General features: G+C 38.9%; 1 protein-coding gene across 1 annotated transcript in view; it reads right to left on the minus strand.

Annotated features, from left to right (window-relative positions):
- Window positions 1-11,367, minus strand: part of LOC110456734 (acid phosphatase type 7-like) — a 25,101-nt gene extending 13,734 nt beyond the window's left edge. Inside the window, exons 1-8 of the mRNA XM_021507655.1 lie at window positions 11,168-11,367; window positions 8,578-8,784; window positions 6,667-6,849; window positions 5,888-5,913; window positions 3,794-3,891; window positions 2,362-2,430; window positions 628-742; window positions 326-433 (exon numbers count right to left, since the gene is read on the minus strand). Coding sequence (XP_021363330.1) covers window positions 326-433; window positions 628-742; window positions 2,362-2,430; window positions 3,794-3,891; window positions 5,888-5,913; window positions 6,667-6,849; window positions 8,578-8,784; window positions 11,168-11,273 — 912 coding nt within the window. The 5' untranslated portion in view covers window positions 11,274-11,367. The remainder of the gene's footprint in view (window positions 1-325; window positions 434-627; window positions 743-2,361; window positions 2,431-3,793; window positions 3,892-5,887; window positions 5,914-6,666; window positions 6,850-8,577; window positions 8,785-11,167) is intronic.
- Between the last annotated feature and the right edge of the window lie 4,782 nt (window positions 11,368-16,149).

Consider the following 16,149-nt stretch of genomic DNA (forward strand, 5'->3'; position numbering starts at 1 on the left):
CTAACATATGAAGCTACGTTATGTACAGCCTCCTTACCAGACTCTCGTGGTGGGTACAGTCCCCCCCCCCCTCTAACATATGAAGCTACGTTATGTACAGCCTCCTTACCAGACTCTCGTGGTGGGAACAGTCACCCCCCCACCCTAACATATGAAGCTACGTTATGTACAGCCTCCTTACCAGACTCTCGTGGTGGGAACAGTCACCCCCCCCCTCTAACATATGAAGCTACGTTATGTACAGCCTCCTTACCAGACTCTCGTGGTGGGAACAGTCACCCCCCCACCCTAACATATGAAGCTACGTTATGTACAGCCTCCTTACCAGACTCTCGTGGTGGGTACAGTCGTCATTGTCCTTGTTGGTACAGTACATAGGTCTGTGACCCATCGTCATAATCCACGGAGTTTTCGCACGATTCTTTGAGGCTTTCTGTAAACAGTAAGAAAAATAATGGCATTGCATTGAGTTCAGATTTTTTTTCATAGACAAAATGTTTGCATATATTCAGAAAGAGACTTAAGTAAAAAAATAAATCTTCAAGAGGTTGATATCCTATAAAAATTCTAAAAGAAAGTGTCTCATTTCTACACTGATCTTGATGTTTGTCTAAGTATCAGTGTTACCTCCAAGTCCTGTTCCAGCCAGTGGTATTGGTTAAATATCTGTTCAAATCCAAACTGCAGGAAAAACAGGTACTCAGTGGAAAAGGATATCACATGTATGGGACCCATGTCAAAACTGTAACACAAATTAAATTTACAGTATTATGATTGTCTTCTAATGAAAATTAAACAACAGAGGTCATTTACAATAAATCAACATCCCACAGTCTATTAACAATAAATCAACATCGCACAGTCCATTAACAATAAATCAACATCTCACAGTCCATTTACAAAAAATCAACATCTCACAGTCTATTAACAATATATCAACATCTCACAGTCCATTAACAATATATCAACATCCCACAGTCCATTAACAATATATCAACATCCCTTAGTCCATTAACAATAAATCAACATCTCCCAGTCCATTAACAATAAATCAACATCCCACAGTCTATTAACAATAAATCAACATCCCACAGTACATTAACAATAAATCAACATCCCACAGTGTCTTCTAATGAAAATTAAACAACAGAGGTCATTTACAATAAATCAACATCCCACAGTCCATTTACAATATATCAACATCCCTTAGTCCATTAACAATTAATCAACATCCCACAGTCCATTTACAATAAATCAACATCCCAGAGTCCATTAACAATATATCAACATCCCTTAGTCCATTAACAATTAATCAACATCCCACAGTCCATTTACAATAAATCAACATCCCAGAGTCAATTAACAATATATCAACATCCCACAGTGAATTAACAATAAATCAACATCTCACAGTCCATTTACAAAAAATCAACATCTCACAGTCTATTAACAATATATCAACATCTCACAGTCCATTTACAATATATCAACATCCCTTAGTCCATTAACAATAAATCAACATCTCCCAGTCCATTAACAATAAATCAACATCTCCCAGTCCATTAACAATAAATCAACATCTCATAGTCCATTAACAATAAATCAACATCCCTTAGTCCATTAACAATTAATCAACATCCCACAGTCCATTTACAATAAATCAACATCCCAGAGTCAATTAACAATATATCAACATCCCACAGTCCATTAACAATTAATCAACATCTCACAGTCCATTTACAGTAAATCAACATCCCACAGCCCATTAACAATAAATCAACATCTCACAGTCTATTAACAATATATCAACATCTCACAGTCCATTTACAATAAATCAACATTCCACAGTCTATTAACAATAACTCAACATCCCGCAGTCCATTAACAATATATCAACATCTCACAGCCCATTAACAATATATCAACATCCCACAGTGAATTAACAATAAATCAACATCTCACAGTCTATTAACAATATATCAACATCTCACAGTCCATTAACAATATATCAACATCCCACAGTCCATTTACAATAAATCAACATCCCACAGTCCATTTACAATAAATCAACATCCCAGAGTCCATTAACAATATATCAACATCCCACAGTGAATTAACAATAAATCAACATCTCACAGTCCATTAACAATAAATCAAGATCCCACAGTCCATTAACAATAAATCAACGTCCCACAGTCCCTTAACAATAAATCAACATCCCACAGTCCATTAACAATAAATCAACGTCCCACAGTCCATTAATAACAAATCAATAAATCAACAAAACATGTGATAGTAAATTTGATAAACAAGTTAAAAATGGAGATGAACATCTCCTTTCTGTATGATCAAGTGTCTTGCCTGTAAAACATTCGGTCACCAAGTTCATCTGTCGGCATGGTGAATCGGTTCTTGTAGTTAGAAAAGTTCCTATAAATGAAGATATACAGCAATATAAGATATACAGCTCCTACTGACATAACATGATAACATTGACACCTGGAACTGGTAGCTATAAAATCACACCTATTATTCTTGACTGTAAGATTATACTGGGTAAACACTTGTAGTTTACTGTGCTGACTATTCCGTCTTTGCGTATTGCAAGTTATCTACTCTTGTGAGCAGGTATTGATTGTTATGTCATTAGTTTGTGTGGGAAAATAACGTTGTTTTCTCAAAAATTGATGACGTTACTCTCACAAACAAATGACGTAACAATCAATACCTGCTCACAAGAGCAGATAACTCTGCAATACGAAAAGACGGAATAGAGTAATGTTCAATACTATGACAAACTCATCTGGTATAGAATTTAGATACCATAGAAACATTTCAGAAAGGGGTTCATTAGAATGTTTTTGCATTAAAATAAAATGAGGTCCACAATCATCTGCGTTGTTAAAAAGTCTTTTTGTTATTGGGTATAAAGAAAAATCATCATGTATTGAAAACATGAGAGTACATTTAAGTGTAATGTTCTGGAGTGACAAACATAATTTATGTATGGCAGGTCTACGTTTCCATCAGAAAAATAAAATAAAAAATTATAAGTCTTCTCAATTATACCGGTTACAGTATTAATATATTACCTAATGATTTGATTTGTATGTGCTTTATGTCCTATTTACAGCTATGGTCATTTAATATAAGGACATGCCAGGACTTGGTTGTGGGGAAAGCAGAGTACCAAGAGAAAAACCAAAGACCTGTGGTCAGTACCTTGGCAACTGCCCAATGTAGGCCTAGAACCTGCTACCAAGTGGTGGAGAGCTAGTGATTGTAGATGGTCAGATGCCTTAATCACTCAGCCACCCTGGCCCCCTAAGCATCTAATGAGATTTAAACCCTGGCCAAAATAACAGCTGGAAAACAAAGGATGATAACCCTGTAGGGCATGAACCATGTTAACAGTAGGACATGAACCATGTAAACACTAGGGCATGAATCATGTAAACAGTTGGGCATGAACCATGTTAACAGTGGGGCATGAACCATGTTAACAGTGGGGCATGAACCATGTTAACAGTGGGGCATGAACCCAATTTAGGCATGTGGCTTTCTGCCATCCAAGAGACACTGACCAGTGCATACAGAATATGGAGTTTTAAGTGACAGTATATAAGATATGCCCTGCAACAATTATATTTTCAACTTTCTTTAACACTTGAACTTATCCAAGTTTATAAAAATGTAAGTAACATCGCAAAATGCACACTCTAATTAGGGCTTGTAGGTATGAAGGTTGTGGAGAGTGTATACCACCATTAAGGCTCCCCTCCCCATCACCTACCCTTTCTCCTCGTGGTTACCAGGGCATGTCATGTAAGGCACATGTGCAGCAATAGGCTGAATGTTCTTCATAAAGCTGTCACCAACATTACCATTATCCTGTGGATATAAACATGTCACTATAGTTAGAATGTAAAAATAACAATGTTTCCAATATACACTATCTCCCTGTCATATCATCTCAGAACTGATGTGACCTCTGATGAAGGTCCGAAAGTGGTTTACACAACTTATGTTTATCAATGTAAGGAGAGGGGTTCAAGTCACCCACAGCTGTTTCAGTGGGTATTCATTTGGCTGACTAGTTTCAACTATTTGTGATTAGAACTGCCCCCTCCTTCAATTTATATATTTGATACCGATCACCCTGCATATTGCTGAAAACCGTCCCAGGCACACATAAATTAAGTTAAGGTATGATACACAATGAACATGGTTTCAGTTTATAGAGACTCTGGCTCATACCTAGGGCGCCAGATCCCGGAGGACCGGTAGGGCTCTATTGCTGAATACCATCGCATCCACCAATTCACACATTAAAATATGGTCCCAGTATACCCAGGGAGGCTGTACCAGGGTGGATTACTACTGATCCTCCCATTAATTGGTATATACTGAGATTCCAAGAGGTCTGGGGTCTCCTCCTCTGTGCCCCACTCTTACCGCACATACTACATACTTACAAAGAACATCAATAAGTGCATAATACACAAAATCAGTTGCGTCCCGTAGGAGGTCTACCTGTATGATCAAGCACCTCACAATACTAACCACTAATCACTAACACACAGTCCGTCGGATGGGACTTAAAATGGTGTCCCGTGTGAGAACGTCCACATCGTCGCATTAGACTTATGATAAGGGTTAGGTTAATTTTTAAGAATCTTAGACGGACTTCAAAAATTAGATTTAAATCAAATTCATCTTAGCTAGGGATAAACCGATTTGGCTGGTTTCAGGGTCTTCCTGGGGGTGCCTTCCCCCTGCTCTTCTCTAATACTGCGTCCAACATCTTGATGCGCTACGGGTAAACGTGGGTTATCATATTTTGGCCCAGGAGTCGTCTTGCAAAATTATGATATCCCCCGTGTAGGACCTATTGGACAAAGGACTTCTATTTTCTCAAACTCTACCCCCTCCCTTTCTCTACATTCTTTGTCCCTTCTATTCTAGCGGACGTAAAACCCTCAAAATCAAATAAAAAACCAACCCTGCATACCCATCAGTATCCATACATAGAGAGAATCACCACTCTGATTTACCAAACCAGCTATATAACTTACATGTCATTAGCTCCACTACAAGTTTTTTAACGATGCTACATGTTTTATTGTGATTTTTGTGTGTTTGTGCATACAACACAATGGTTAACACTATTTCAGTGTAGTGTAATGGAGGCCTAACTACACAAACCTTGTACACATCTTACCTAGGTATCCTAAAATAACAAATAACGCTAGCTACATATAACTTAAACTGATTCTGCAAAAGTAAGAATGAAGTCTCCACTAACATTATTATTCAGTAATGAAATATTACATAGTCCACTGATTATACCAAGTAATTAGGTGAAGGATTAAAAAAGGGAGATTGTACTAAAGAGTGCAAAACTTTTTTTATTATCAGAAAATAATTCAACTTTGGCTAATCCCCTAATGGTAGACTCTGTCAGGTAAAATTATATAACTTAAAATACAGACAACACAGAAAGTGATGACGTCGTATAAACATTGCAGTATATATACTGCAATGTTTGGTGCAGTGTTTGGAATTCTAATATCTGTTTGGTTGAAGTTGCTTGGCGATGAAATTCCGGTACAACATTGTGTTTTGTGCAGAATTATTTTGTTTTTATCTGTTTAAATCAAATTATGTGCATTTTTGTGGATAAACGCTTCGCTGATTTATGCCAAGTTCCCCCCTTTTTTTTCCCGGTGTATACATGTACCATATAACCCCCAAAATAATCCAGGTTATTCCTCGACTAATTATATAATATCTTGGACTCAATATTAGTGATTGTATTAATCTTTGAAACATGTAAAAAAATTGCAGAACTTTTACTATTGAGTTTATACCAGATCTTGACACTTACCGAGTCCATGTCATAGGCAAAGTCCCCTGTCAAAACACAAAACAGTACTAGTAATAACAGACAAAGTCCCCTGTCAAAACACAAAACGGTACTAGTAATAACAGGCAAAGTCCCCTGTCAAAACACAAAACAGTACCAATAATAACGGCTTCTCACACACTGGGCTAGATTTTATTTGTAACAAAACAATTCTGTGATATCTTCCAGTTCAAACTTTTTTAATGAAGTTATCCTTTGAATAAAAAGAAATACACTTTTTATGTATTGTCTGAACAGTTTCCTCAAGTAGTGCTATTATAGCATATAGTTATAGTAGTATCACTTGTTTAATGGAAAATATTTTCATCTGATTAGAAAAATAAATTATAGAATGAAACATTTTCACCGTTTTCACTCAAGCTTGGCTCTAATGTTAAACGTCAAAGTGTGATTTAAATGGTTCATGTATTTACAATGTAACTCAGACTTATCTCTACTACACTGCTGGGTTGCTACAACCATATAGATCACAATGATGTCATATTGACAACAATCATATCATAATATGGAATATAGACTACCGAATGGTTATAATAATGATAAAACAAAGGCCACAATGAAATGCCTTAACTATAATCAGTTGAGCGTAAGAACTGCCCCAGTGATGACACATATCAGTAACATTACTCTTGCAGTTGTTGAGTAATACTGCAATATTCTGAATCTATGATTACAGCAAATTGCTTCCTGTCACTGTAAATGTTTTTAAATTCGGAGACCAAAACTTCGCCAATGCTTACCTACGTGGAAGATGGAATCGTACATGCCATTCCGCACTTCTTTCTCCAGTCTGGTAAGTGACTGGGCGTTGGTCTTGCCCATGTCCCCAAACAGGGCTATAGATGGACTCCAGGCAGGGTCAGTCCTCTTGGACATGAAGTCAAACTGAGAACTCATCTGGGTTCCATCACCACAACTGTAGACTAGAAATAACAACACAGTCAATTTATAGAATATCCCATTACCACAACTGTAGACTAGAAATAACCCAGCCAATTTATAGAATATCCCATCGCCACAACTGTAGACTAGAAATAACCCAGCCAATTTATAGAATATCCCATGACCACAACTGTAGACTAGAAACAACACAGCCAATTTATAGAATATCCGATGACCACAACTGTAGACTAGAAACAACACAGCCAATTTATAGAATATCCGATGACCACAACTGTAGACTAGAAACAACACAGCCAATTTATAGAATATCCCATCACCACAACTGTAGACTAGAAATAACAACAAAGCCAATTTATAGAATATCCCATCACCACAACTGTAGACTAGAAACATGTATACCAACACAGCCAAGGACCTACAATGTAGTCCCAGACTTTAGGTTAACCACTGTGGTTACATTTGAAAATATACATGTACTTATATGATTACAGTACTTAAAATTGACCAGTCTTGTTGTGTGTGTGTTCCATGTAATGTAGTACCAGACTTGAGGTTAACCACTGTAGTTATGTGTATGTACTGGGTGATGTAGACCCCAACTTGAGGTTAACCACTGTAGTTCTGTGTATGTACTGGGTGATGTAGACCCAGACTTGAGGTTAACCACTGTAGTTCTGTGAATGTTCTAGGTGATGTAGACCCAGACTTGAGTCTAACCTTGTAGTTCTGTGTATGTACTGGGTGATGTAGGCCCCGACTTGAGGTTAACCACTGTAGTTCTGTGTATGTACAAGGTGATGTAGACCCAGACTTGAGTCTAACCTTGTAGTTCTTTGAATGTACTGGGTGATGTAGACCCAGACTTGAGGTTAACCACTGTAGTTCTGTGTATGTACAAGGTGATGTAGACCCAGACTTGAGTCTAACCTTGTAGTTCTGCGTATGTACTGGGTGATGTAGACCCAGACTTGAGTCTAACCATGTAGTTCTGTGTATGTACTGGGTGATGTAGACCCCGACTTGAGGTTAACCAATGTAGTTCTGTGTATGTACTAGGTTATGTAAACCCCGACTTGAGGTTAACCACTGTAGTTCTGTGTATGTACAAGGTGATGTAGACCCAGACTTGAGTCTAACCTTGTAGTTCTTTGTATGTACTGGGTGATGTAGACCCAGACTTGAGGTTAACCAATGTAGCTCTGTGTATGTACTAGGTGATGTAAACCCCGACTTGAGGTTAACCACTGTAGTTCTGTGTATGTACTGGGTGATGTAGACCCAGACTTGAGTCTAACAACTGTAGTTCTGTGTATGTACTAGGTGATGTAGAGCCAGACTTGAGGTTAACCAATGTAGTTCTGTGTATGTACTAGGGGATGTAGACCCAGACTTGAGTCTAACCTTGTAGTTCTGCGTATGTACTGGGTGATGTAGACCCAGACTTGAGTCTAACCTTGTAGTTCTGTGTATGTACTGGGTGATGTAGACCCAGACTTGAGGTTAACCACTGTAGTTTTGTGTATGTACTAGGTGATGTAGACCCAGACTTGAGTCTAACCTTGTAGTTCTGCGTATGTACTGGGTGATGTAGACCCAGACTTGAGGTTAACCACTGTAGTTTTGTGTATGTACTAGGTGATGTAGACCCAGACTTGAGGTTAACCAATGTAGTTCTTTGTATGTACTGGGTGATGTACATGTAGACCCAGTCTTGAGTCTAACCTTGTAGTTCTGTGTGATACACTTACAGTACTTAGTCCCAGGCTTCAGGTCGACCAGTGTGGTTCTGTGTATGTACTGGGTGTGGTTTACGCTTGACCCCGAACTGGACTGAGTGAACTTTTTGGTGAATCCAGTAGCTTGAGAAGACAGTGTAGAGTCAAGTCCATACCGACACAAGGTTCCTTCTGAGGCATTTTGGGTACTCCATGTCACTACCATGCGACTGGGGTCAACTGCAGGACAAGAAAAGTTGAGGTTTACACATGTATGCTACTACAATATAGATCTCTGTTGTCAATGCAATGAAAATTCTCATTCATGATGGAGTAAATACATGTAGGTCAGAGGACACGCATTGAAATGTGACTGTTCAATTAAAATCTGCAACACTTCCACCCCCCCCCCCTTTATTTTTTAAATATTTGCCCTCAAACACCACTACAATCTAGGTTTTAACTCCCTGTCACCACAGGAAGGGCCATGGGCACTATTTGTTACAGGAAAGAGAGAAGTTTGCTTCCACTGGGGATTGAACCTGCAATTCCTAAGTTCCCGTAGTTATAGTCCTATAGGATGCCCTATCACTGAGCTTAAGGGAAATTCCTTCTAGCATGAAGCTAGAATCGAAGGCGACCGTAACCTGTGTTCAATTAAACCTGCCACATACTCCTTTAAAACACATAATTGTTTAGTTAAATTGATGAAAACTATGTGTAACCATGAAAAAAAAAATCTATCTCCCTACCCCTGACTTGAGTTGACTTGGGAAAGTTTTTTTTCTTGAACTCATTATCATTTGGAAATTGGTAAACCATAAGACTAATAAACAAGACTTTAAGGTTCATCTCCTAGCAGAGACATCGGAAATGACCTCTGTTACTGAAGTAAACCACAGGGGTAACCGGTTCGTTACAAATGTCTGAAATACACATACGCTACAGGTCCAGTACACTCTGCCGATTGAGCTATATAGCTGTATTGACCTATAATAGCTGTATTGACCTATCTGAAATAGGTCTTTTGAGCTAATTTCATGTGATTTTCTTTTTTAAGGAAAACGAAACAAAGTCGCTGTTAAAAGACGATTTTATCATAAGGTTGATAACAAAAGACATCAAATATAAGTATTCTTTTTTTATATTGGAACCTCGGCCTGGCAATTTATATATATATATATATTTAGTCTGATTCTGCCCCGTTCCTGTTATTGCAATTCTTTTATCAAATATATCTTATACCCGATAATGATACTTAAATGTATCTAATATATATATTCATTAATGTATATATAATAATTAATAGTTTTCTGCCCGTTCCTGCCCGTTCCTGTAAACCATCGAACCCCTAGTCACGGCATTTCGGTGATGTTTTCTGCACCAAATCGCATATTTCCAGATAGGATGTGACATATAGAAGTAAATAACATCTACAAAGGTGATATTTCACAGTAATAAAGAAGTATTTGATTCATAACTGGATCGTATGGGGTAGTATTGGGTGGTATGGGGTAGTATTGGGTAGTATTGGGTCATAGTCACGGCAATTCGGGGATGTTTTCGGCACCAAATCGCATATTTCCCGATAAAATATGGCAGATGAAAGTAAATAACGTCTACAAAGGTGATATTTCACAGTAATAAAGAAGTATTTGATTCATAACTGGGTCGTATGGGGTAGTATTGGGTTATTAGACGCGCCCGTCACAGTATGCTTATGTGTGCTGTGACCCATATCAGTATGTGTATTTCAGTCACCAACCTTACAGGCCTAATCAGGTAGGGAAAACCAATAACTTGCGTATAATACGCAAACTCGCCTATTATATGCCAAAAGGGGTATGGATTTGTTACTAAAAATAACCAAAATCACTTGAATCATAACTTTTTCAAATTGTTTGTCCATGTCGCATTCATTCAGTCATGAAACATAATACAAATGCAAAAATAAACTTTATTTACATGTCGGAAAGTACCAAAAATAGATGCAATACTTCTGGTAAAGTTACATCAAGTTTCTAATTATAAGTAGCCAATGGTTTCAGTAAACATTTTTTAGCAAAATATTATTTACCTTGTCGTAAATTAATGCGATTTTTGATCACGTCTTGCAAAAGATGCTGTTAAAGCGATTTTGGTTATTTTTAGCAACAAATCCATACTCCAACTGGCGTATAATAGGCGAGTTTGCGTATTAAACGCAAGTTGCGGTTTTCCCAAACCTGCTAATGGAAGCATATATTTTTAATCTGTACGTGTAGGCACCAACACTGTCCAACACTTGTCAAATGCTCTTATTTTGCAATTATGCGTTTATTGCGACATATTTTCACAGACTGCTTTGAACTGGCGGGTCCCCAGAGATAAACTGACCACGATGGACATTGGCCTGACCACCTCATCAATATTATGTAAACTTTCGTTAGGATAGATTTATTTTCAATAAACAGACCCTTAATTTGTATTGACTGCTTATATGATGTTAAAAAAGGTGTGTCTCAATAACAGCTCTGATGAGCTGTGGTTTACCGTTTACCTGTTCACGACGTAATACCTGTCGGTTTTTGTTTTGATCATGATTCGCACTTTTTCAAGACAAAGCGGACTAGATATACTTTACCTCCATAGGACAAGTGTATCTGCTCTGGGGAAGCTTTCTGTATCCCCACACAGATTCCAAAAAGACACAGCAGGCCTAAAGCTATAATGTTATTTGTTGTTATCATTTTGTCAAAATACAACAAACGAACAATCTACTTGTATAATTCAGCTGTAGCTATATATAGCTATAGCCTATACAGCTGATCTCGTGACTTACAATGGGGCCTTACTAAACTGCGAATAGGGCGAGTCGAAAACCCGGAATGCACTTTGAGCCCTTTCGCATGTGTAATTAATTAATATTTTCATTGTCTTTAATGTTTTTGTAATTTATTCTATGTTAACATTCATAAATAAAAAAAAAATCCAGTCAAGTACTAGTCTTGTCCTATTCCACTACACATCCCTGCTATGGCGTATTTTGCAAATGTACGAGTTACTTCCCTTGAAATTGACTTTTGAATCGCTAAGAATTATTTTGTCGATTTCCTAACAAAATAAATAATAAATTAAGAATGAAACTTTACCACAACCTGTTTATTGCATATACCAAAGGAAAAAAACAGTTATTTGCTGAAAATAATTCTTATATTTTGCTATGGCGTGAAAAAACACGTATGGCGCAAATTAGTGTAAAAGTGCTTCGTAATCAAGATCGATTTTCTAACAAAGTACACATTTTTTTTTAAATGATACTTTACCGAAACATGTTAAATGAGTATACCAATGGAAAAATCGAAATATTTCGTGGATATAATTCTTACATTTAGCTATGGCGTGCAAAAACTCCTATGGCGTACCTATGGCGCTAAATCTCCTATGGCGCAAATTAGTGTGATCGGTTTTTCTGTTTTTAGAATGTAACATTTTCGGGTATAAATCCTGGCGGACCTACAAAGGTTTATGCAGGCATGTATTCGGAGATCAGTTTAGGAAAAATCGTACCAATTGAGATAACTATACCTGTATAAATATAATAGTTATATCAGGGACTTATATAGCAATCTAATTCCGTGGTTATATTAATTGATAACGTTACGTATATAGAGGATCTTACATGAGTGTCCATGTCATATTGAATTTATTAAACAATTTAAATAATTTGATATGACACCTGTGAGATGCGTGCGCATTTCACCAGTCATTCTTTAAAGCATTTGAGTGAACACTTAATTCTGTCTTCACTTTAGACAGGTACTCCGGGATCCCATGAGAGGTTAAAAGACATGTACAATGTTCACGAAAACAAAAAAGACATGACCACTCAGTCATAATAATATGAAAGTGTATTAATGAACTTGTCAACAAACTACAGCATTACACGTTACATAGTAGTTATATAATACTTAAGGCGTATACCTATGTCCTGTCCTACATAGGAAACTAAGTCAACGCCTCTAGTACAATAAACATATCAATAAATGTTATCAAGACATTTAGCCATGTCCATTACTGTTAGTCCAGCTCACCACACACTAAACAGGCCATCCAGAAGTGTCCCCCAATAACTCTGTAATTGAAACACCCTTTTAAGAAACCTTTTGATATACACATTATTGCCGCAGGGTTGTCCATCTATTTGCTTTGGATGAATTGCCTGAAAGGCGACATGCCATCAGTCTTGTGTTTGGAAGGCTGGTAGTTGTAAGGTGTGGGTGGCTGAGGGTGCTCTTCTCCCTGGGTAAAAAAAACCCACAATCAATTAAACATTTAGCTATTTGTGGAAAGCAGGATTGTGTGGTCCAATATGGTGCTATGAAAATAGCTTCTGTTTGGTCTACCAAAATCTTTTGTATGATTTTCCAATAAGAGAAAATGGTGGTGGGAACATGTACATAATTTCGCCTGAATGCCAGTGAAGAGAGAAAGCATCTACTGCGAAAGCAAATGGATCTGGCTTCCATGATACATATTTTTCAATCTAGAGGCAAACAGATCATGATGTGGCATCCCTAAAAGTTCTGTGAGTTTGGTAAACAGTTGTGGATTCAGTTTCCATTCTGTATTGTCATGCTTTCAGCATCAGCTTCTATATTGTCACAACCTGGGATGTGTGCGTCAGACAGCCAGATATTCTTAATCTTGGACCAAGCCGACATTTCTTTAGCCAGACTGTCACATTTCATAGTTTTACCACCCATGTGCGACACATAAGCTATGGCCGTGGTATTATCCATATTCAGGGTCATATCAAATTATTGAACGAGTTTAATAAATTAAATTCAATATGACATCGACACTCATATAAGATTCTATTTATGACATAACAATCACAATTTGAAAACATCTTCAAACACAGCTAACTAATTAGTTGTGTTTGAAGATTGTTTCAAATTGTGATTGTTATGTAATAAATAGAATATTACAATTCGGGTGGGGGGAACATTACTTTCACTGAGTTTTTGAACGAGATATTTCCGAGCACTGTGATTTGACAGATGTATTTCAGTTTCGATTCAAGGCAAGAAAATCGAGGTGCATGATAATAAGGAAGGACGACTGACACAACAGTTCAAGCTGAAAGTACAAGGAGAAGAGATCCCATCAATTGCAGACAACCCAATCAAGTGACTAGGAAAGTGGTTTGATGTATCACTGAAAGATACAAGCAACATCAGCAGGATGCAGAAGCAGGCAATTGAGTGGATGATAAAGATTGACAAGTCAGGTCTGCCAGGCAATTTCAAGGCATGGATCTTCCAACATGGACTGCTGCCGAGACTCATGTGGTCCCTGATGTTATATGAGGTACATTTGACAACAGTGGAAGGACTGGAAAGATCCATCAGCAGCTACATGCGGAGGTGGCTTGGAGTCCCGCCCAGTTTCTCAAGCATTGGGCTATACAGCCGGACATTATCACTGCAACTCCCACTGTCATTGATGGTGGAGGAGTTCAAGGTAATAAAGGCCAGACTAGTGATGACGCTACAAGATTCAAAGTACGAGAAGAAATCCAGACTAGGACAAGAAGGACATGGTCTGCAAGCCAGTCTGTGGAGCAGGCCGAGGGAGCTCTCAAGCACCGGGACATCGTCGGATCAACCTGCTCAGGACGACAAGGTATGGCGACAACCCATTTCCAGACGTGGGAAGGAACAGACGATAAGGAGAAAAGATCTCTGGTACAGGGGGAAATGCGCAGAGAAGAAGAAAGGACCAGGAAAGCAAGGGCAGTGAAAATGGTCTCTCAAGGAGCATGGATGAGATGGAAGCTGACGGAGCGGAAACTCACATGGACAGACCTGTGGCGCTATGAACCATTGATGATCCAGTTCCTGTTGCGGTCGGTATACAACACTTTACCGNTCAACCTGCTCAGGACGACAAGGTATGGCGACAACCCATTTCCAGACGTGGGAAGGAACAGACGATAAGGAGAAAAGATCTCTGGTACAGGGGGAAATGCGCAGAGAAGAAGAAAGGACCAGGAAAGCAAGGGCAGTGAAAATGGTCTCTCAAGGAGCATGGATGAGATGGAAGCTGACGGAGCGGAAACTCACATGGACAGACCTGTGGCGCTATGAACCATTGATGATCCAGTTCCTGTTGCGGTCGGTATACAACACTTTACCGTCTCCAGTAAACCTTCATCTGTGGGGACTAGTAGACGAGCCAAAGTGCCTGCTATGTCAAGAACGTGGGACCATGGGCCATACTATTTCAGCATGCAAGACAGCGCTGATACAGGGACGATACCGATGGATGCATGAGCAGGTGCTTCGGGAATTGGTAGATGTTCTTGAGGTGGAAAGGAAGAAGAAGAGACCACGTCGTAAGCACAATTCATCCTCCATCCGGTTTGTAAAAGCAAGGGAAAAGGAGACGAAAGCAACATCAGGCAACACTGGCATTCTGTAAATGGAAAAGACATGGGAGATGAGAGTCGACCTGGGGAAGAAATTGGTGTTCCCGAACGTCGTACAGACAGCGTCACGTCCGGATGTGGTGATATGGTCTGCCGAATCCAGGCAGATTATAGTCATCGAGCTGACTGTACCATGGGAGGAGCAGGCCAATGAGAGAAAGAGAGCCAAGTATACGGAGCTCATGGAACAATGTAGGGAGCGAGGATGGCGTACTTGTCTGTTTCTTGTGGAGGTCGGATGCAGAGGTTTCCCGGCATGCTCAGTCTGGAAGACATTGCAGGCTGTGTGAGTGGTCGGAAAGATACGCAAGACGGCAGTGCGCAGACTAGCAGAGGCTGCCGAGCGCGCATCATGCTGGTTGTGGAACAGACGGGAGGTAAACGACTGGAAGCCACCCATTGACGGGTAGTGAATTGATCGCCACTGTCGACCCACCAGCACGGGGACGTTCCGGGAGAGGGGTTGAAACGACTAGAGACTGATTGACCTGGCTGATGATGTCAATGGATTCGCAGTTTTCCACCAACTGTATAGGTAATATCCTTTGCAGTACCTGTTCCTTTGTTGTCAATTGTAACAGTGTCGCCAATGTTTATCTGGTCAGCCCTCTTTTACTACGGTGAAGTAAATAAAAGTAGTGCCTGTAGTGGCGCAGGAATATGTTCCCACGGTTTTGACCAATCACAGCACCTTTAGGTTTTATTACACGTGTGTAATGACATAGTCAAATGGGTCAGTTATGTGATAAATTAGTTTTCATGTTTTTATGTAGTGTCGACGTCGATGTAAGCTGATTCAGCTTCTGGGGACGCATCCTGGTACTGTTCTATAATTGTGTCCGGTTATTACAATATACGTCTCTGATATTTGATATATCATTTACAAAAATCCAAGCGAAGATGATGGCGGAATGAACCACTATGAAATTCGTTTCTTGTTTGGTAGGGACCTCATATAAAGTCTCTCACCCTGAAACGATATGTACATTTTAATCGAAAGTGCAATGGGTTATTTTCTACCGAGTATATGATTTTTCATTGTGGTAGAGTGAACAAGAACGAATTAAGGGAAGTTATTAAATATAAAGAATGAAAAAATGTATCAGTGTGTATGACACCAAGATATTTTATTT

The sequence above is a fragment of the Mizuhopecten yessoensis genome, unplaced genomic scaffold, assembly GCF_002113885.1.
Source record: "Mizuhopecten yessoensis strain PY_sf001 unplaced genomic scaffold, ASM211388v2 scaffold8839.2, whole genome shotgun sequence".
NCBI lineage: Eukaryota > Metazoa > Mollusca > Bivalvia > Pectinida > Pectinidae > Mizuhopecten > Mizuhopecten yessoensis.